We start from the raw sequence: 20,600 nt of genomic DNA, 5'->3' as shown, positions 1-20,600 counted from the left end.
TTTGAGTTGTGATGTGGTTATTTTAGAGTGGCTAAGTCAGCCCAAACTTAACAGTTTGATGTGCTTACCAAAAAGCCAGCCTTAGAAGAAGTGTCTGTGGTGAGGGAAGTAAGAACCCCATCCACTTTGCCGTGGTCAGACCTTAGTTTTCTGGAATACTGCGTTCAATTTTGGGAATGCACATCACAGTGAAAAGCAAATAGGCCACATTCAGGAGAAAGATGAATGGCAAAGAGGAAATGAATTGTGAATGTTTGGAGAAATAGAGGTCTAGTTGAAGTTTTGAGGGGCTGAGATAACAGTCTTTAAATTTGGAAGGACTAGAGTCCCTGGTGCCTTAGTTGGTTGAATGTCCTAATCTTGATCTCAGCTCAGGTCTTGATCTCAGGGTCGTGAGTTCAAGCCCAGCATTGGGCTCCATGGAAAGAAAGAAAGAAAGAAGAAAAGAAAGAAAGAAAGAAAGAAAGAAAGAAAGAAAGAAAGAAAGAAGAGAAAGAAAGAGAAAAAGAAAAAGAAAAAGAAAAAGAAAAATGAGAAGGACTGTCTTAGGGAAGAGGAATATAGATTTGTTCTTTGTGGCCCTAAGGGATACAACTAGAAACACCTCTGGGGAAGTAAATGTGTCCTTATAAGGAATGATTTTTGTTACATCCACCCACAGACAGAGAATGGTGGGGGTTGTTTGTTTTGGTTTTTTTGGGAAGGACTGGATTCCCAGGTCTTGAAGGTGTTGGAATATGAGCCAAGCAACTATTTGGTAGAGACAATGCAGAGAAAATTCAAGATTACCACGGGGATTGGATTTCAAAAGCATCAAAGTTGTTCCCAATCTCAGCAGCTGCTGAACTGTCCTTCTAGGCTTTACCTCTACCTTGGTCATGGTTGGGATATACTTTTTAGGTGGATGGATGGATGGCAAGGGGATGTAAAGAATCTATAATGATGGAGCAGTTACTTGGGCCATTCTCATTTGGTCTACCATTTCTGTTTTCCCTTTCCTTTATACTCACAGGCTTGCCTTAGTCTGTAGGCACATGGAGGCCTCCAGTTGTAACTATAAATCATGATCCTCAACTTAGACCACCAGCTCCTGCTCCTGGGTTCTTTAAATGTTATTTGAAATGATTTTATCAAGTATCAAATCTGAGATCAAGTACTGTCATGCTCCACCAGCCAGACAGTCCGATTTGACTGCTTGTACAAATGCTGGGGTTGTGAACTTTTTGGATGCCTGCTCTCTCTGGGGAAGACAAAACTTGATCTCTTGTCTAGATTTCAATGAGATGGAAATTTTGGGTCACCAAAGAGACAGAGAAACAGTCAAGGGGTTTCGTATACATGTAAAAGTAGCTTTAAAAATTACCCATATGCTAGTACACAACTGCCGGCTGTGTATTAGGTAGAAATGATCTGCTGTAGAAATGATCTGCTGTTTTGAGCCTCTATCGGCTTTTTACCCATTTAAGGACTAAATGAGATTGATGGAAGGTTTTTGCTCACAGACTACAGCCAAACTGTTAGAGAATGAACCAGTAAATATTGCAGAAAAAAAAGGGCGGAGAGTTGCCCATTTTATTGCTTTGCTAGAGGCAACCACCGTGGACTAATGGCCACGTGTCATCTTCAGTGACCTTCCTCATCACACCTGAAAGCAGGTTTCTCTCTTATCTATTACGGACCTATAAACAGCAGAGAAGCCTGCTTTACAGAGCAAGAGGCATTTTAAGAGTGCAATTTGTGGGTGCTTCACATTCCCTTCCTCCCTGAGGATTTACCACCCATCTTTTGGAAGGGAAACTGAGACCATGAATCACATTTAATTCCATAAAGTGATGTCAAAGGTATTAGGTTCAGGGAGATTTTCAAAGCCCTACTAAATGGGTTTAGAGGGCATTGTGGCTTGATTCAGATTAAGCTTTTGGGTCAAGGTTTTTCCCAGTCATCAGTAATCATCTAACTCTGCTTAATAAAGCTTGCTTCACTTGCATACAGTTTATACATAGCAGCTGAGTCCCTGATGGGAAGATTTTCTTTCTAGTTCTGGGTTTTACCCCCATCTCTGGGCTCTTTTATAATTAAACTCTGATTACTTTGCAGTTCTTTAATCTCCACAAGTCTCATGTCAGTTTGTGAACATTACTAATTTGCAATGGATATATATGTTTTGTGCTCTTAATTCATTGCATCACATGGGGGCACCATCTCAGGAAGAGTTAGTCTGTTGCAAATTTATGAGAAAGTGGAATGTTTATTTTTGGTACTTTCTCACCACCACGCCCAACATCTGCCTCCCTCCCAGATACCATTCCTTCTTTACCCAATTTCCACATCTCCTATCCCACAAAAAAAAAAAAAAAAAAAAAAAAAGGTCTGCTTCTCAGCCTCTTTTCCCTTATTCCTTCCTAGGACAGTGGCTGATAATAGTTTGTTAAGGTAGCACTTCTCAGGAGGTATTCGAAGTCCTGAGTCCCTATGGCCAAATTTTAGGCAATGGAAAAAAAAAATAGTTTTGCAGATGAAGGGAGTTGGGTTGATGACACAGGATGAACAGGACTCTCACTTCAGATACATGGGTACGATGACAAGGCTGGGATAAATGTGGGCATGGCACTTCTGTGGGGAAAAATAAAAGAGGTTGTCGGTCAGGATGTTGTTTGGTCTAGGGAAGAAAAAAAGAGCATATACTTGGGCTCTTTATTTATTTAAGCTTTTGTTTTTGAGGGGCTGAACGGACAGGTAGGGGAGCTCACACTTAGTGCAAGGAGCTGTGAAGACACCAGAGATAAGGAATCATGGCCTCTCCTTTCCAAGGATTCATTCCCTGCTGTAGGGAGATACATTCATTAATAGTGGCCTGAAGGCAGAATATGAAAAAGAGCTATCGTAGAGGTACGGCTAAGAGTGTTCCATTCTCACTGGAATACCTGGAAAGGCTTCTTTACAAAGTAGGATTTTAGTTCCACTTGAAACCAAATTGTACATTGACAGATCCATAAATACAGGGAACACACTGATGGCTGCCAGAGGGGGGACAGGTTGGGGGAGGATGGACAAAATGGATGAAGGTGAGAGGGAGGTTCAGGCTTCCAGTTATGAAATCAATGTCATGTGGGTGAGAGGTACAGCACAGGGAATGTAGTCGATGCTATATAATAGTGTTGTATATAAAAGCAAGAATCAAATACAAGGGTGTACTTTGAAAATCTGTACTTTTGAAGATTTTATTTACTTTTAAAAAATTTATTCATGATAGACATAGAGAGAGAGAGGCAGAGACACAGGCAGAGGGAGAAGCAGGCTCCATGCAGGGAGCCCAACGCGGGACTCAATCCCGGGACTCCAGGATCACGCCCTGGGCCAAAGGCAGGCGCTAAACCACTGAGCCTTCCAGGGATCCCTGAAAAATATGTACTTTTGAAAGAAATGACTTGAGCAAGGACCACGTTCTGAGCATGGGAAGGCTGGCCCAGGCAAGTGGAGGCGAGAAGCTGGGTGTTATTGAGCCTACAAGACTCAGGAGGGGTTTTAAACCCTGCAGAGCTCTGAATACTAGGTGGAATATTTTAGGTTTTTAATACAGAAGCCATTGACAATTTGAGCAAGGGAATAGTATTCCTTAAGAAAAAAATTATGACCAGGATGAGTGAAAGGCTGGGAATGACATACTTGTTTGTCCACAATTTGGACAAGAGTGGAAGACTGCCTCTGATTCATTAGACGTGCATTGTATCTGCAGGAGCAAAATAAGCAACATCTCTCAATGCATAAATGCTCCTCCCGTATATGCGTTCTTTTTCATCACAGAGTACTATTTGGCAGCCAAGTTACCTTTAAAATAATAAGAGCAAAAGTACTATTTGGAGTAAATGTTTTAGGACCATTTGTTTCTTTTAACTGACCTGTGGGCAAATAGAATCAAGCTAAACCATTTGCTGTAGTATTTGGTTCTGCAGGGGCTGCCACGCTATTATATATACTTTTATCCTGGCTAAACGCTGGCTCTTGGCACCATTATTACTCAAAGACCTGGAGTATCAATGGGATAATCGAAATAACAAAGTGAGAGTCAAGAGTTTTTCTGCCTGTTGCTTGTAGTCTTCCAAAGATTGTTTCCTTTATATTCCCTAAATTCAGAGTACAAAAGTCTCTCAGACACCTAATCTTTACTTCACTTCAAAAGGCAGTGAAATTATTTTCCGGGGACTTTTCAGTTTAAGGCAAGTTTTTAGGAGCTCCCATGCCCACCCCCCACCTCCTGAATCTATTTAGAAAAAAGAAACAAAACAAAAAACTAACCAAGTCCCATATAATCTCGACTACATTGCCCTGACATTAAAATCCTAACATAGCATAGCAGGAAAAGGTTCTGAATTGTGATCTAAGACATCGGAGTTGTAGCCATAGTTTTGTAAATATGTGACAGGATGGTTTTGTCAGGTCTCATACCTCGTGGGGAGGGATGAGGATCTTTCTACATGGTCCCTGTGCTTTTCATTACTACTTTTCACAATTATTTTTGCCTAAGGAACCTAGAAAATGGAGAGACACATAAGGTTGTGGTCAACAATTTTGGGTAGAAGTGATGCGTTACTTTTGGGACAGAACAGTTAATGCCAGTGTGAGACTCCAGAATTCTCTTGGCAGTAATGGCTGACACTGGTGGCTTTATCAGCCAGAATCCAGGAATGAGGAAATCGAGGAGGGCACTTAAAGTCAGCCCACAGTGGGCATATACAAGGAGTAGGAAATGATCCGTTGTTGTTTTAAGTCTCTATTAGTTGGGGGGGTTGTTACAATAAAATAATTATGCTCCTTTTTGATTGAAACAGTATCCAAAGAGTTGAACTGAGGCTTCCTTTCCTTAAATTCAGGTTTTACTAGTTTTCTATAGATAAATGTCCCAACTGCTTCGAGGGAAATTGTGTTTTCTGTCATTGGAAATAGTGAGATATGGACTAGGCAGCCTCTGCAAGGCACAGCTGTAGAAATTGAAAGTAGCTGTGTGATATAGTAAGAAAAACATATTTGTTCCTGGCACAGATTTTCTAAAACTCTTGGAATTTCCTACTTCATAAGAGCCATGCAGGTGTCTTTTGTTAATGAGGTGAGGTTGGAAGCACCTCTGGGTGGAGGCTGGTTGCCAGGGGGGACCAAGCATGTGATTAGAGGGTTGGAGTTTTCAATCCCGCCTCCTTCCTCTGGGGAGGGGGGAGAGAGGCTGGAAGCTGAATCAGTCCTCCCTGGCCAATGATTCCATCAATCATGACTATGTAATGAAGCCTCTGTGAAAACCAAAAAGGATGGGTTCAGAGAGCTTCCTGGTTGGTAAAACACATGGAGATTTGAGGAGAGTGGCATGGAAGCTCTGTGCCCCTTCCCCGTACCTTGTCCTCTGCATTTCTTCCATCTGACTGTGCCTGAGTTATATCCTCTCATCATAAGCCAATAATCTAGTAAGTAAGATGTTTCTCTCAGTTCTTTTAAATTAAACTTCTAATTTTTAGATCATTGTGCATTCATATGCAGTTGTGAGAAATAATACAGAGAGATTCAGTGTAAAGGTTACCCACTTTGGCCAATTGAAACATGTTACAAAACTATACTACGTTGTCACAACCAAGATATTGACCTTGATAGCATCAAGACACAAAATAGTTCCATGAAGGCAAACACACTTCATGTTGCCATTTTATGGCCATGCCTACTTCACTGTCATACTTCCATACACCTTAACCACTCAACTATTCACCTATTTTCTATAATTTTGCCATCTCAGGACTGTCACATAAATGGAATCATCCAGTATATAACCTTTTGGGACTAGCTTTCTTCCCTCAGCATAATTCTCTAGAGATTCATCCAAGTTCATTCCTCTTTTGTGTATGAGTAGAATTCCATGGAATGGATACATCTCAGTTTATTTAAAAATTTACCCATTGAAGGATATCTGAGTTTTTTCTAGGTTTTGGCTATCATGAATAAGCTGTTACCAACATTCATGGGTATGTTTTATGAACAGGCTTTTCATTTCCCTGGGATAAATGCCCAAGAATGCAATTGCTGGGTCAGATGGTAGTTGCACATTTAGTTTTTTTTTTTTTTTAAACAAAGTGCCATACTCTTTTCCAGAGTGGCTGTCATTTTATGTTTTTTCCAGTAGTGTATGAATGATGGAGTTTCTTCCCATTCTCCTCAGCATTTTCTATTGTCACAATTTTTTATTTGAGCTTGTGTGGTAGGTGTGTAGTGGTGTCTCATTGAGTGCATGACCCTAATGCCTAATGACATAAAGCAGCATTTCATATGCTTATTTGCCATATGCACAACCTCTTCCCTGAAACATCTCTTCCTGTCATTTCTCCATTTTCCACTTGGATTGTTTACTTTTTTATTATGAGTTTGAGAGTTCTTTACATGTCACAGATATTACATCTTTGTTGGGTATGTGGTTTGCAAATCTTTTCTCCTAGTTGTTAACTTGTCTTATTCTACTCTTCTAAGGATCTTTCACACAGCAAATGGTTTTAGTTTTCACAAAGTCTAGTTTGTTTTTCCTCTTAGGTATCCTCTCTCCCCTGGATAATTGCAATAAGCCCACTGTTTTTTTCCTTTTTTTAAAGTTTGGCTCCACACCTGATGTGGGGCTTGAACTCATAACCCTGAGATCAAGAGTTGCATACTCTACCAAATGAGCCAGGGGGGTGCCCCAATAGGCCCCCCTGTTTCCTTGATTCTGCCCTTGCCTCCCAGTTGGCTATTCTTAATAGAGCCATCTTTCTTTTCTTTTTCTTTCTTTTTTTATTTTTGTTAAGTAGACTCCATACACAGCATGGAGTCCAACATGGCATGGTGCTTGAACTCAGGACTGTGAGATGGAGACCTGAGATGAGATCAAGAATCAGAGGCTTACCCAAACGAGCCACCCAGGTGCCCCAGAGTAATCTTTTTAAGTGTAATTATTCACTCAAGACTCTTGACACTTTCCAAGTCACTCAGAGAAAAAGGCAGACTCTTGACAATAGCTTAGTGTCTGGTCCCTCATTATATCTGTGACCACTCTCTTTCTGTCTTGGCCCTGCCTACACAGGCTTCTTTTGTGATGGTCTAACAGGCCAAACCACCCCTGATCCAGGACTCCAACCTCTTCTTTTCATCTGGAAAATATAACCTTGGCTGTAAATTTTCTTATTGCCCTCAGGTCTTACTGAAAATTGATTTTTTTTTTTTTTTTTAGTAAAGACTTCCATGATCTCCCATTTAACATAGAAATGCCCCATTTCCTCTACACCCAAATTCACTGTTTTATTTTGTTTCATGGTACTTGTCAATATCTAACCTACTATGTATTTTACAAGATTATCTGTCTTTTCTTCTAGAATTAAGCTCCTTGAGAGAAAAACCTTTTATCTGTTTTGTTCATAAATGTTCAAACACAGCATCTAGAGAGCTTGGCACATAGTAGAGACTCAATAAAGATTTATGGAGTGAAGAATGAATGAAGAAGGAATAAGTGAAGTATGTCCCAACCTGGCTTTGCCTTACTACTGTGATAAATCCCACTGGTCCTCAATTGGAAAACCTGAGCTGGTACATTGGAATCATCTTTCTTTTTGTGAAGAGAGGTTCAATTTTTTTTAAAGATTTATGTATTTATTTGAGAGAGAGAGAGAGAGAGAGAGAGAGGGAGAGAGTGGGGAGGGGCTGAAGAAGAGGGAGAAAGAATCTGAAACAGTCTCAGCACTGAGCGTGGAGCCTGATGGGGGGCTCCATCCAACTACCATGAGATCATGATCTGAGCCAAAAGGAGAAGTTCAATTCTTTCAGAAATTCTGGGTCTAAGAAGGATGCCTTAAGAAACTTCCTGCTTCTGAACAAACAAAAGCAGAAATAGATCCATAAACACAGAGAACAAATAGATGACTACCAGAGGCGAAGGGCGAAATGGGTGCAGGGGGAAGAAAAAGAGAATTATCTTCCTTGGAATGAAGGGATTAGAACTCCTAATGAAATTTCAACTCCTAATGAAGTAACGGACATCAGTGGTTACTAATGCTATTTGTTGAAAGGCTGATGGGATCATTATAGTTTCAGGATCACCTGACAGCACAGGAACCCACTGATCAATCTCAACATCCTTAACAATTGGAACAACTTTATGTGCTTAATGTTGTGATGTAATAGGAAGGCACACAACACCACTTATACCACTGACAAAATAATCTTGCCCTAGCAAGAAACTGAACGTAATCTAATTAGCTCTCTAGATCTAACTACCTGTTTAGAAGGAGATATGGGTAACAGGAGACCTTGAATGGCATCACAAGGATACAATGAACCACTTGAAGCTGCAGAAAACGCTACAGGATAAATAATTTAGTTTCTTCAACAAATGAATGCCCCCCAACAGGTAGGAAGAGCTGTCACAGGCTAAAAGGCTCACCAGTTGCAATGTCTGGACCTTGTTTGGACCTTGATTTCAGTGAAGGAGGTATAACAAAAGATATTTTAATATGATTGGAGGAATTCAAGTATGGCTTGGTTATTAAGTGATACCATGAAATTGTGGTTAAATTTGTTGGGTAAGAATGATAGCACTTTTGTGTTAAAAAAAATGATACAACAAGCCTCCTTATCTATTGGATATAAATACTGCTGCCTTCAGGGAGAGATGACATATGTCTGAGATTTTTTTCAAAATACAGTTTCCCTCACCCCCACACACTCCCAGAAACATCTAAACTAAAAGAAATGATGAGAAGCTATGTGTGTGTGTATATGGTACGGGGTGCAGGTGGGGGTGATGGGACGAGAATGAGAGAATATTGGTAATTGTTCAAGCTGGGTGATAGGTCCATGGAGCCACATCCCCATTATAAAATGTCGTTCACTTTTGTGTATGAAAATTTCTACCACAAGAAGCTTTTTAAAAGTCCTCCTTGTCCCTTCTTACCTAGGGATTCCAAGAAACAGGAAAGTTGAATCTCATCAGCAGATCCTTGCAAGGCTGAACTTGTCCTGTCTTCACTCTGGACTGTTGGGGACCGGGACATTCTGCAGTGCCTTTCAGATTTGAACTCCCCTTAGTCCGGGGAGGATTCCTGGTATCAGTGACTTCTGGAGTTTACCTCATTCCCGCACACCAGTACTCCTGCAGGATCATGGCCATTGCCTCGAAAGGAGGTGTCTCTCATTTTAGACTGAAATCAGGAGGATCCAGATGGGTTGCCGCTTATAACTGGTGTACATTTCAGCCCACAAGCAGAGGTACGCAAGAAATAGTACAAAATTGTTTTTGTAACTCCACTTAATTTGTATTTTAAGCCTTGATCCCACTGGTGTCCTGTTTGGATTTCCACCCATCCCTGTTTGGAAATGATACTGAGCCACAGCTAATGAAGGCCGAGGCGAGAGCGTGGTTACTATTTATTGGAGTACCCAGGTATAGCTTAGATGTCCATCAGCTTGGTTGTCATGCCTCCTTGAGGTTTGGTGGCTCTTGTGTCCTGTGTGGGACAGGTCACCATGATTTTGCTTGTATGCCATTTCCTCTTGGAGCTATTGCCACATCTTTTTGCCACCTCTAACCACACTTTGGAGACTCCTGGCCACCAGTCCACAGAGCTCTCTCTGACAATCGGTACCTCTCCACAATCTAGTAGGTAAAGAAGACAGGAAGTACTTCATTTCAAGAATCCTGCTTCTGTTAGGTTTCTGCCCAAGTATCCTCTCTGTACAGCAGTTGGGGATTTTAGAAATAAAAGCCAAAAGCATAAGCATGCTATTGCTGCTTTTAGCCTGCCATGGCCCTCCTCTGGCCAGTATAGGCAGAGTCTGCTACCCACTTGAATGTAGAAGGGAAAGGGTAGAAAATAACAGGAGAAAGGAAAAACAATCAAACAGGAGCAGATTAGCATCTCAAAATATCCTACCACTCTTAAGAAGATGTGAGTTGAATTCACGGGAGAGGTTCCATGGAGAAGAGACCCTATTTTTTGAAAATGGGCTCTGTGCATCTGCAAAGACTGTGTGGGATCCAGGTCTCCAGAATGCTCTGATGTCATCGGTCAGGTCATAGAACCCCTCCCGCTGTGGGCCTGGTGACCTTTGAACCTTAACAGCCCTCTGCTGGAGGGAGCACTGGGCAGTGCTGCTGGTTCTCTAAGTGGTCTGAGTTCCTCAGCCATTTAGGAGACTCGACAATTTTTATATATATTGGGTCACCTTAACAAATTTCCTGAGAGTCAAGAAGGGCCAGCCAGTAGGGAAAAGGAGGAGAAACTGGGTGTTACGCATCTTCTAAGCAACTCCTGTAGCTGGTACCATGAAACAGCGACAAAAGAGGAAACATCTGGAAAATGAAGAGTCCTCAGGAACTGCCGAGCAGGGAGGAGGTATGCGCTGGGGCACCTTGTCTGGGGCTCAAAGGCTGTGGGTAGCCTGAGCCTTCTGAGGAAGGCGGGATGGAGGTGAAGGGGGCGGGGTGGGGGGAAGACCTGGTATCAACTGCCGTGTCCATCCTGAGGGTCCCCGTGTTGTGAGATGGCACAGGAGGGCCAGAGGCTCCTGGCAGACAGGGAGCTGGCCGTGCCAGGCTGGACTTCTCTCTCAGGGGCTGCTGGGGCCTGGAGCTCTGTTGGACTCGTAGCAGGCCGGGGTCCTGCTTGCCCACACTCACAGGGGTGGCTTTTCTCAGTCCTGGGTTCTTATTCTCTTTGTTTGATCTTCCTCTGGGGTCACGGGTTTGGGGTGGGGGTCGTGAAGGATGCTGATGGAGATCTACGGGTTCCTTGTCTCTTTTGCTGAAGAGCAAAGAGAAGCCTTGTTGAAAATATTTTGAGAAGGGAGAAGGGAGATTGTCTAGAGATGGTATCACACTGAAAGTGGGGAGACTGTATTCCTTTAGCACGAAGAATTCACCACTGATCCGTGGGAGCTGGGGAATCCACAGGTGTGGGCTTGGCAGACGTGATCGGAGGGAAGGGACCGGCCTTTCAGAGACCAAGCCCAGATGGATGGGCCTGAGAAATATTGTCAAGGCCTCGCAGGGAGCTCTGGGAGCTGTGGTTTGACTTCCCAGGCACGCGGCGACTGCAGGCGTTGCAGGGGCAGCCTGCCCTGGAGGAAGGGGGCGGTCACATGTAGGTGGTGGGCCAGAATGGAGCCCACCCCGGAGAGCCAGCCAGAGCCTCTACCCCACATTGGAGCCTAGCATCTAACACAAGGCTCATAGCCCTGGAGAGTATAGGGTGAGCCCTGGACAGGAGGCAGATCTTCAGGCAGCAGCTGGGATAGGACAGAGAAGGCAGGGATTGGCAGGATTGTTTTTGCCTCTGTACGTATGACGGGGGAGGAGCAGGGAGAAGGCCGGCAGAGTGTCCTCGGATGTGAGTCCGCCTTGTGAAGCTCCTATCACCTTGCCTGGATCTGAGAGACACTCGAGACGTGTAAGAGTGAATACAGAACTCTTGTTAGGGGGGTTTCATGAGATTGGCACTTATACACCCACATTTATGTGGGTGCAGAAAAAAAATCGCACATCTCCACACAAGCTGCTTTAGCAGACGACACACAGAGCATAGAGGCAGATATGCACACCACTCCTCCACTGTGTTCACAAACCATCCATGTGTATCCAAGTCCTCTCCTTTTACACCAAACTCTGGAGTATGAGTATATCCCAAATACCATGTGGGACATACTTATACTAAAAATAAGCATGACCCAAGTATTGCAAGGGGAAGCTTGCACTAAAAAAATTCTCTGTTTTTTCTGAAATGCGTGTTTAACTGGGCATCCTCTGTTTTTGTTTGCTAACTCTGGCAACCCTTGTATACTTAACACCAGCTGACATATCACATACTTATTGTACTTTTGTCTAGCGTCTATCTTGTACTAGAATGTTCAGCATTACCAGAGCCTAGAACAATGCCAGATACATAGTAGATGCTCTCTGAATATCATTGAATGAATGTATAAATGATTGAATACACACCATAAATATAAGCCATATATTCTATAAACTATGAAATTCACACGCCACACATTTCCTGAGTTGTGGACACAAACCATCACCAGACTCTCCACCAACACAATTCTACCATTCTCACCCCTTGTCACTCCCACACTTGTGAAAGGTTTGGCTGAGACACATTCTCACATTTCACACATACCAGTCACAGTCACCACTCAGGCCTTCATTGTTAACAAGGCACTAACAAAATAAGTATTGATAGTAATTAAGTATAGGAGTATCCACTCGGGACCAGACTCTGAACCATGTGTATTCACTGCACTGGACATATGTTGGGCACTTAGTTAATATTTGTTGAATGGATGAATGATGCAATAATATGTTCCATCCACTGTATTTCTGAGGCTTTCATATCTTTCCCAGGAGTCTCGAAGTCACAGGAGGATGCCCCTCAGGTTGAATCAACTGAGGAGGCTAAAGGCTGGGACGCAGGGGTAGAGGAGGTATCCTCTGCCTCTGAATACTTCTCCTGTGTTTCTTCTCCACTCAAGCTCATCCATAGTGGTAAGGGTTCAGGGCTCCTTGGGTGTGGGGCCCCTTGCATACGAGGTAGGGGGTGTGTAGATATGGGAGAGGCCAAGAAGAAACCCAAGACAATCAGTGGAGATAGGGCTCAGTGGAGGAGCCTGGGGAGATAGCGTAATTGTTGAGAGAGTGTGGGTATGAACTCAGTGTGAGGGAGTGGAGCCCTGGTGCAACCATAGTGGGGAAGTTCAGAAGCATGGGCCAGAAAGGTCTGGGCTTGAGGTGTGGGGCTCAGGGACGGGATTAAGCACCCTCGGAGGAGCTGTGTAGGCTTTGCCTTTGCTCTTGCTTCCAGAGAAGGATGGAGCTCCTCATCACAGGTCTCCAGGACCGGAGCAGGACCATCCAGCTCAGACCCCCACACCTTATGCGCACAACTGCATTCCCCACACATCCATCCTCAGCCCACAACCCCCAGACATGTGATCTGCTGTGCCATCTCCTCCACCATCGTCCACATTCCACAGACACACCGACAGTATCACCCTAGTCCATATCCCTGGATACAGACGTCCCCTCCAGCATCATCCCTACACACACACATGAAGAGCACCTAGATGACACCAGATCCACCACCCAGAGCATGAACACCAACACCAGGCTCATCACCCCAAGGCCCCTCTGTCCTTTGTCACACATCTTCACATCTGCAGTGCTCTCAGCTTCTGGCCTGCCCCATGCACGGTCTTATGTCTCTAATTTCCTTTCCCAGGACTCCGGAGAGTACATCGAGACAGTCCCCAGCCTAGATCACCCCTAGCCCAGGTTCAGGAACGAGGGGAGACTGCTCCCCCCTCACACCATGTCTCCTCGTCCCCTTCGTCTTATAAGACCTGTGTGTCCTCTCTGTACAAAAACAAAAAAGAAAGGGGCATGAAAATATACTACATGCGGGTACAGATGAAAAAGGGTGTGGCTGTCTCCTGGGAGACAGAGGAGACCTCAGAGTCAGTAGAAAAGCAACCCAGGATGGAAGAAGTGACCCTTCCTGAGGACGTGCGGGTAGGTACTCCCCCCTCTGATGTGTCCACCAGAAACCTGCTGTCTGACAGCGAGCCCAGTGGGGAGGAGCAGGAGCACGAAGAGCGGGCAGAGTCAGACAGCCCGCCCGGGTCGCCCGCAGTTGAGGAGGGACCCAGGGCCAAGACCCCCGACTGGCTGGTGACCGTGGAGACCGGCTTCAGGTGCATGGCCTGCTGCCGGGTCTTCTCCACGTTGGAGAGCCTCCGGGAGCACGTGCAGCACGGGGTCAGGGAGGGCTTCAGCTGCCACGTGTTCCACCTCACCATGGCCCGGCTGGGCGGCAGCCGTCGGGCCGGGAGCGCCCAGGAGGAGGAGGGGGAGCGGAGTGAGGCGGCGGCGGCCAGGCCGGAGGGCAAGGCCAGCGAGGAGGAGCCGGCCGCACGGGAAGACCTCGGCTCCACGTGACCCTGGAGCCAGTGCCCGGGCTGTGTGTTTCATTCTCCGAAGGACAAGAAGTGAGCAGGGGCCGGGGGTGCCGAGGGAGCTGAGCCTGCCCAAGCCGCTGCCCTCTCTCTCCTGTCGGCCTCACGCCTCCAGAAGGGAGAGCTGGGGCCTTCCCCGCTCAGGGGACAACTGAAGTTTTGGGGGCACAGGTCACTGGGCCCCTGGCTTCCTGTCCACATATTTCAGAAAGTCTGACAGTAAATAGGGAGTCAGCTCCCACAGGAAATTCTGGAAATTTCCAAGGACTCAGATGGCACCTCTCTTCTTTCATTAAGAAGTGTCTCTTTCTGTTCTGGTTTCCACACAGCAATTGAGATTCATGAGCCAGAAGATCCCAGAAGATGGTGTGGCCTTCTCTTGGGAGAGGTAATGCCTGAGGTTGGCGTCATCTGAGGTCATGTCATGAGGTCCCAGGGGAATTTAGAGGAAGGGGCCCCAGGGTGTACTGGGTTACCTGGTGGCTCTGCCACTACATGAGGGATTGAGCTCCATTTACTTAAAGGAGAAAGTGAAGATTTTGTTGGCAGTTATCTCACTGTCTCTATGACTGACCTGAACTCTAAAAGCAAATACCATCAATGGCTTTTCTGGGCCAAGAGAGATCAGCTCAAGCTCAAGGGCCAGCAGGAGTCTGGAGAGAGGACAAGTAGCCTAGTGGGAGCAGAGGTTTGAGGTGCAAGAGCCTTCAGCCTCAGCTGGCCTCTTACCCTGACCCATGAACGTAGCCTCCTGGGAGAAAGTGGAGTGTGGAGAGGGAGAAACATGGAAGTGAGGCCCCAGGAGATCTGGAAATGTTTAAGCACTTTGACGTGGCTGTAGTTGATCTGGAAATAAACTCACTCTGCATGGCTCTGAAGGTTCACCCTTACTAGCAGAGCTCACATTGCTTCTTGTTTCTTCCTGTTCTGCCTTATTTGTTTTAATCCTTTCCAGGGAGAAAAAGAGACCACGGGGAGAGTAGCAGACAGGATGCCAATGATGTGAAGCAAGACGAAGGAAGCGGCGCCTGGTTTAGCATCAATATCATATGCAATAAAGGCTGTTTTCCAAACCTCTCCAGCATATATTCTTGAATTAAAATGATCGTATCCATCTACCCCCCACCTCCTGCCCCATTTACATCTGTCTCTCTAGTGGCTTACGAACTAGGTTTCATAGAAGCACCTACAATCCTTTCCAGAAGTGGTAGTCCTCACGCTCCGGGATTGATATGGCTTCTACGTGAGTATTTTCACAAGGCTGGTTTCCACATCACACATGAGACCAGGACAGATACGTCGAGTTCAGACGAGGTCAGTGGTAAGTGCCAGGTGCTATAGGGTCGTAGGTGACAGCCCTGTAAAGGCAGCCTTCAGAGGCCTGGTGGGTGTTGTCCATGTCTCCCCAGGTCTGGCCTGGAGGAGGGCCTATTAGTTGTGGCTTCACGAGGAAGCACCAGGGCAGAGGAGAAATGTCTTAGTTTTGAAGCTGTCCATGGAATGGTGTCCCCTTGGGTTGGTGGGACCTTTGTCACAGTGCTCAGAAGGAAGCCATCTGACTACAGTCAGGAATTTGGGCAAGAGATGGCTGAAATCAGACTTTTAAGCCAATAAGCTCTGATATTTCCAGTTGTGATGTTAATATTCCCATTTCCAAGTAAATTCTTACTCTAGCCCCTCAAATATAGGACGCCGTCATCCCTGAACTTCATCACCACCCCACTGCTACCAGTCCCTGGAACTACAGATATCTAGGAGGCACTGAAGACTCCTTTCAATGCACGAGGCTGTCCATGGAGTGAAAGGTGAGCAGGGAGTGGTATGTCTTTGTCATCTGAGTAGGGGGCTAAAGCCAGGCTTTAGAGCACTGATGGGATTAGAAGGAAATCATTCCAAGTTGAGAGATTATGTCAAATGAAGCAGAATCAGGTCGAATTTCAAAATCCCATGGATTTTTTTTTCAGAATGTGAAAGCAGCCTCTCATGGGCCTTTTGTGGAATTATTATTATTATTTCAATAATAATAATCATTATAATAATAATAAAACCAGCTTCCCACTGGCTTCATGCTTCTCAGTCTCTTCAATCGGGGTCCCACCAGCATCCACATCCCTTGCTTCAAGATGCTTTAACTGTCATTCCAAGAATTCAGCATTTGAGGCTTATCCTATAACACTTCTGTACTCACACCACCAACTAGGGGATTCCACTTACTCTCTGGCAGCCTCTGGGCACTCTGTAATCTGCCCCTCTCTTCCTTTCTTCCTTGAGTCCATCAGCAATTCTCCCTTCGCTCCTGTCTTCCTAGGTCCTCTTTCCCTAGACATTGTTTTGACTTCTCTCTTCCACTGACTGCTTCACATACCTAGAGTGTACTGCTCATGACTTGGTGGGATGCAGGTCATGCAGTGAGAGCTGTGGCTGTTTCTGCTCAGATAGAGACTTCCCTGTAAAGCATGGAGCAGAGTCATGTGAAGGCTTGTGGGTAGGAGTCAGGGTGCTGCCGCTCTTGCTCAATGTAGAGAAACTTGATGGATGTTTAAATTTGTTGATCTTCTATCTCTCTCTCTTTTTTTTTTAAGATTTTTATTTAAGAGAGAGAAAGTGAGCACGAGCAGGGGGGAGGGGTAGAGACAGAGGGAGAAGCAGACTCCCCACAGAGCAGGGAGCCCAATGCCACAGGAGTCCATCCCAGGACCCTGAGGTCATGAGCTGAAGGCAGACACTTAACCAACCAAGCCACTCACGTGCCCTGAACTATCTTCTTCTTACTAGTTTATCGGTGTTTTCTTTTGGGCTTCCTGGATAAATGATGATACTAAATGTAAATCATATGTTCTGTGGATAACTTGAGTAATTCATTTTATAGATACTTTTTAAACATACAACCTTTCCTAGACCTATTTTTACATTCCCCCACTCCCCAGAGGTAACCAGTATCAGTTTTGCATGCATCCAGTTCATACTTTCATATATTATATATGAAATATATATATATATATATAAAATGATGATCTAACATTGTGCATCACATTTGCTTTAAATCAGTCCTGCATTTTCATGTTTTGTCTGTCGATTTGTATCAGTGTAGGTCTGTTATTTTAACTGCTCCATGTTATTCAGCCATATGCAAACAGCACCCTTTTTTTGTTGTTGTTGATTCAGGCATTCTTGGATAAATGGATGGTTTCCATCCTTTCTCTAGAGCCAACAGTATTTTGTAGAGCCTTCCAGGCTTCTGACAGTCACGAAGGGCCGGGTTGTTGGAAGGATTGCCGCCTGCCAGCAGGCTACCTCCAGCCAGTAACTTGAAGCACGAAGTAAAATCACCTCCAAATGGGAAGAACTAAGGAGGCAGAAGGTAGGAGGTTAATGCCAGGCATCCTATCCTGTTGGGAAGTCTGGGCTGCCCTGAGCCTTCCCCCATCTCCCACAGTCCTGGCATCTCAGAAGAAATGTGGAAGGAAGGAGAATCTGTGAAAACTTTGAGCAGACACAGGAGAGATGTTGGGGTCTAAAGCTGAGGTCCCTGAGTGGACTCTGAGGGTGCATCCCGACAGCCAGGCTTTGCCTTCTTCAGAACTCCTAAAGATGCTCATACTTAGGGTGATGCCAGGCACATGCAACTGACTTGGGCCACCCTGTCACAGAAGGCTCTGCTTTGTCGGTACCCATTCCTGTTCACTTTTGTTTCTCAGTATTTGGTCACTGTCTTTGGTACTCCACTGTTGGGGACCACAGCAGCTAGAAGAACCAAATGATCCATCTTCCTGGGCAGTGTCACTGCACAGCTTGGGGGTGAGGGAGGAGGCCTAAGTAAGGTTGTGAAGGAAAGATGGGCTTTAAAGAGACGATCTGAGTGGAGGGTATTTCTCAAGTCTTGACAAATGAAATCTCGCATCCCTACCAAAAGGACTTCCCAAAGTCCTCCTTGTTTTCAAGGCCAGCCATGGGTCTGGGTTCACTCAGTGAAGGGACCATGTGTCCCTCTCTGTTGGATACTTGCGCACAGCTGGCTGCCTCTGATCCATGCTCTGTGAGACTGCTCTTCCCCCGAGGCAGCCTTTTACCTATTAACTCTCACGAGATTTTACTGCCCTCTGGCAGGGCCCCTTAATATGCCATTGCAGTGAATTTATGGTTTGATAATCATGCTTCTCATTCTATTCTCAGCACCTTCTGATAAATTATATTCACTTTAGGTCACGGTCTTCACAGATCAATAATCCTCCTTAACTTTGGTGAAGCAGATGAATGCATTAGGAATCTTTGCTATTTCTCTTTCTTTTTTGCCAATTCCTTTCTATCTTTTAAGATCCTTTTCTTGTCTCTCTACTATCCTGACTCTTTTTCTCTCCTATTTTGGTAAACTTTCAATCTCCTTCCCTGTGTTCCTCCCTTGTGAACATTTGGAGTTTATCCCTCACAAATGAGAGGATGTTTGGTTGTTTTGTTTTTTTTTTTTTGTTTTTAAAGATTTTATTTATTTATTCATGAGAGACACAGAGAGAGAGGCAGAGACACAGGCAGAGAGAGAAGCAGGCTCCCTGTGGGGAACCCAATGTGGGACTTGATCCCGGGACCATGGGATCATGACCTGGGCCAAAGACAGGCACTCAACTGCTGAGCCACCCAGGCATCCCGGATGTTTGGTTGTTGACAGGTGGTAGGTTAGTGGTGTTCTTGCAGTTATAGAAGCTTGTCTGTCTAGTGATCCACAAAAGGAGGCCCATGGAGTTGTACAGTTGGGTTCCAGACCCTTCTAAACACAAAGCTCATACCAAGAATACCTCCTAGGAAGTTAGGGTCCCTAGACAACTGCCCAAGCTCAGCTTTGAATTACTATTCAATTAAGATGATTTAGGTAAAAGAATGGGATAAATGTGTCCCAAAACCCATGTGGATAGAAAACCAAGGAAACCATAAAAAAAATTGCAAGGAAATCACATATAAAACAAATCAGGGAGTGGTTTTAACTGAACAAGTTGTATTGAGTGTGTGAGCATGTTAGTGTGTGTGTGTATGTGTGTGTGTGTGTGTTTAGTATGTTGGAGGTGGGGATAAAGTGGGAAGGGTCCTCTGAGTTCTAATTACTTACCCAGATAGATTCAGTGGAGGCACCCATTGCCCTGTCTGCAGTGAGTACATCCAACCTGACAGGTCCCTGCTGTTTCTGTCATGATTTTTGGAGCAACCTGTAAGTACAGAGGTCTGAGGTTCCCTTCAGAGGTGTCTCAGGTGAAATTCCACTCTGAGATGTCCTTGCCTCATCCAAGAATCTGATCTGAGCACCTTGCCGCTCTGGGTCCCCATGCCCCTCTCTTCTCATTCCTGGAGAATATTTTTCTCAGTCTCTTGGCTAAGCTCTTCCCTCTCTGAGGCATTCCACATATTTTCCTCAAAACTTTAACAGCATGTGTTTATAGCTTATTAAACCTAGAGTCAGCTTATGCTGAGAATGTGGTGAGAAGCAGAACAGTCAACAGAAAAGCTAGTTCACCTTTTCTGAGGGGCCTTGAGAATTTGATCTTTAAACCCTCTAATATGGAAGAGAAATAGAATAATAAAAATGACAATGATAAAGCGCCCTTCTAAATGTTTGCATGGATTAATTAGTCTGCAGAATGACTCTTTGAAGCAAGTACCATTATCATATGATAGGATGAACCTTATCTGGTCTAAGAGATTGTGGGTCCCAACTCCTGGAATCATCTGGGAACTTTGTTCTCATTCTGCAGCCCTAAGTTCAGCTGGGACAAGATCACACTAGCCTGGAGCATCTGAGGGGGTGGATGAAGGATTTACTTATGCCTCAGGTTACTGTACATTGTAGTCATCTCAGGTACTAATAAATGTCAAGATTGATGAGGTATACCTGGTGCAGATATCTAGAGTTATTTATGCAGAAAACTTCTGGCCTTGGGGAGTTCTAAGCTGGTTCTGTTTGATATCACCAAGTATGGGCAGGGGATTCCCCTCCAAATCTCCATCACCACTGCCTCCTTAGGTCTGTGGGCCATGCCATAACTCAGTGGTTTACGAATGTCCTAGCAGAGTGGACACAGAATAATTTGGATGGTTCCACCTGGGTACCTCTCTTGCTGGGCAGTCATGGGTGAGGTGCTGGTTACTGGAGACACATACTTACCTGGTGATAAGCAAAGTGTTCTCAAAGTGCTTTCTCTGCACTTGTGAGTATGTTGTGTATGTGTGTGTGTGTTCCCTTCTGGTTCTCTTGTCTAGGTGCCCCAAGACTCTGTCCACCTTCAGCCTAAGGAGTCCTTTCATCACAAGGATAAGATATTTGTCTCATTTGCCATTATATCCTTTCCCCCAAAGTATGGTTATTACATAAGGTGTTCCCTCTTCCCAGTCTCCTTTTCTCTCACTTCATTTCTGTCTTGTCATCTCTTCCCTCCGGAATGGCCTGATGACTCGATAGGTGTAGACCAAAGATAGTAAAAAATACCAACAAATCCAAAATAATAATACAGACATAGCAGGAAAACTTCAAAACATTTATCCTGACTTTTTTTTTATTTCACAAACAATATATTAAAAGTATAAAAACTCAGATGATAGCAAAATGGAGTAAAACC

The 20,600-nt window shown here is 44.8% G+C and overlaps 1 protein-coding gene across 2 annotated transcripts; it reads left to right on the top strand.

The window, feature by feature from the left end:
* The first annotated feature begins 9,007 nt into the window (after positions 1–9,007).
* FAM170A (family with sequence similarity 170 member A) lies at positions 9,008–15,078 on the top strand. Of its 2 annotated transcripts, none has more exons than XM_072728757.1 (5): positions 9,008–9,264; positions 12,395–12,535; positions 13,269–14,034; positions 14,331–14,389; positions 14,957–15,078. In XM_072728757.1, the coding sequence occupies exons 1-3, from the start codon at positions 9,159–9,161 to the stop codon at positions 13,982–13,984; spliced, it is 963 nt and encodes a 320-aa protein (XP_072584858.1). In that variant the 5' UTR covers positions 9,008–9,158; the 3' UTR covers positions 13,985–14,034; positions 14,331–14,389; positions 14,957–15,078. The 2 variants fall into 2 exon arrangements, with proteins under 2 accessions (XP_072584858.1, XP_072584859.1); XM_072728758.1 differs by lacking the exon at positions 9,008–9,264 and adding an exon at positions 10,189–10,391.
* The last annotated feature ends 5,522 nt before the right edge of the window (positions 15,079–20,600 follow it).

Source organism: Vulpes vulpes, chromosome 12 (genome assembly GCF_048418805.1).
Source record: "Vulpes vulpes isolate BD-2025 chromosome 12, VulVul3, whole genome shotgun sequence".
Taxonomy (NCBI): Eukaryota; Metazoa; Chordata; class Mammalia; order Carnivora; family Canidae; genus Vulpes; species Vulpes vulpes.
This window is presented reverse-complemented; position numbering and strand designations above follow the sequence as displayed.

Coding starts and splice junctions, on each gene's coding strand:
- FAM170A (XM_072728757.1), top strand. CDS start 9,159: ATGGCCATTGCCTCGAAAGGAGGTGTCTCTCATTTTAGACTGAAATCA. Junction 9,265..12,394: donor ATTTCAGCCCACAAGCAGAG/GTACGCAAGAAA, acceptor TATCTTTCCCAG/GAGTCTCGAAGTCACAGGAG. Junction 12,536..13,268: donor ACTCAAGCTCATCCATAGTG/GTAAGGGTTCAG, acceptor TTCCTTTCCCAG/GACTCCGGAGAGTACATCGA.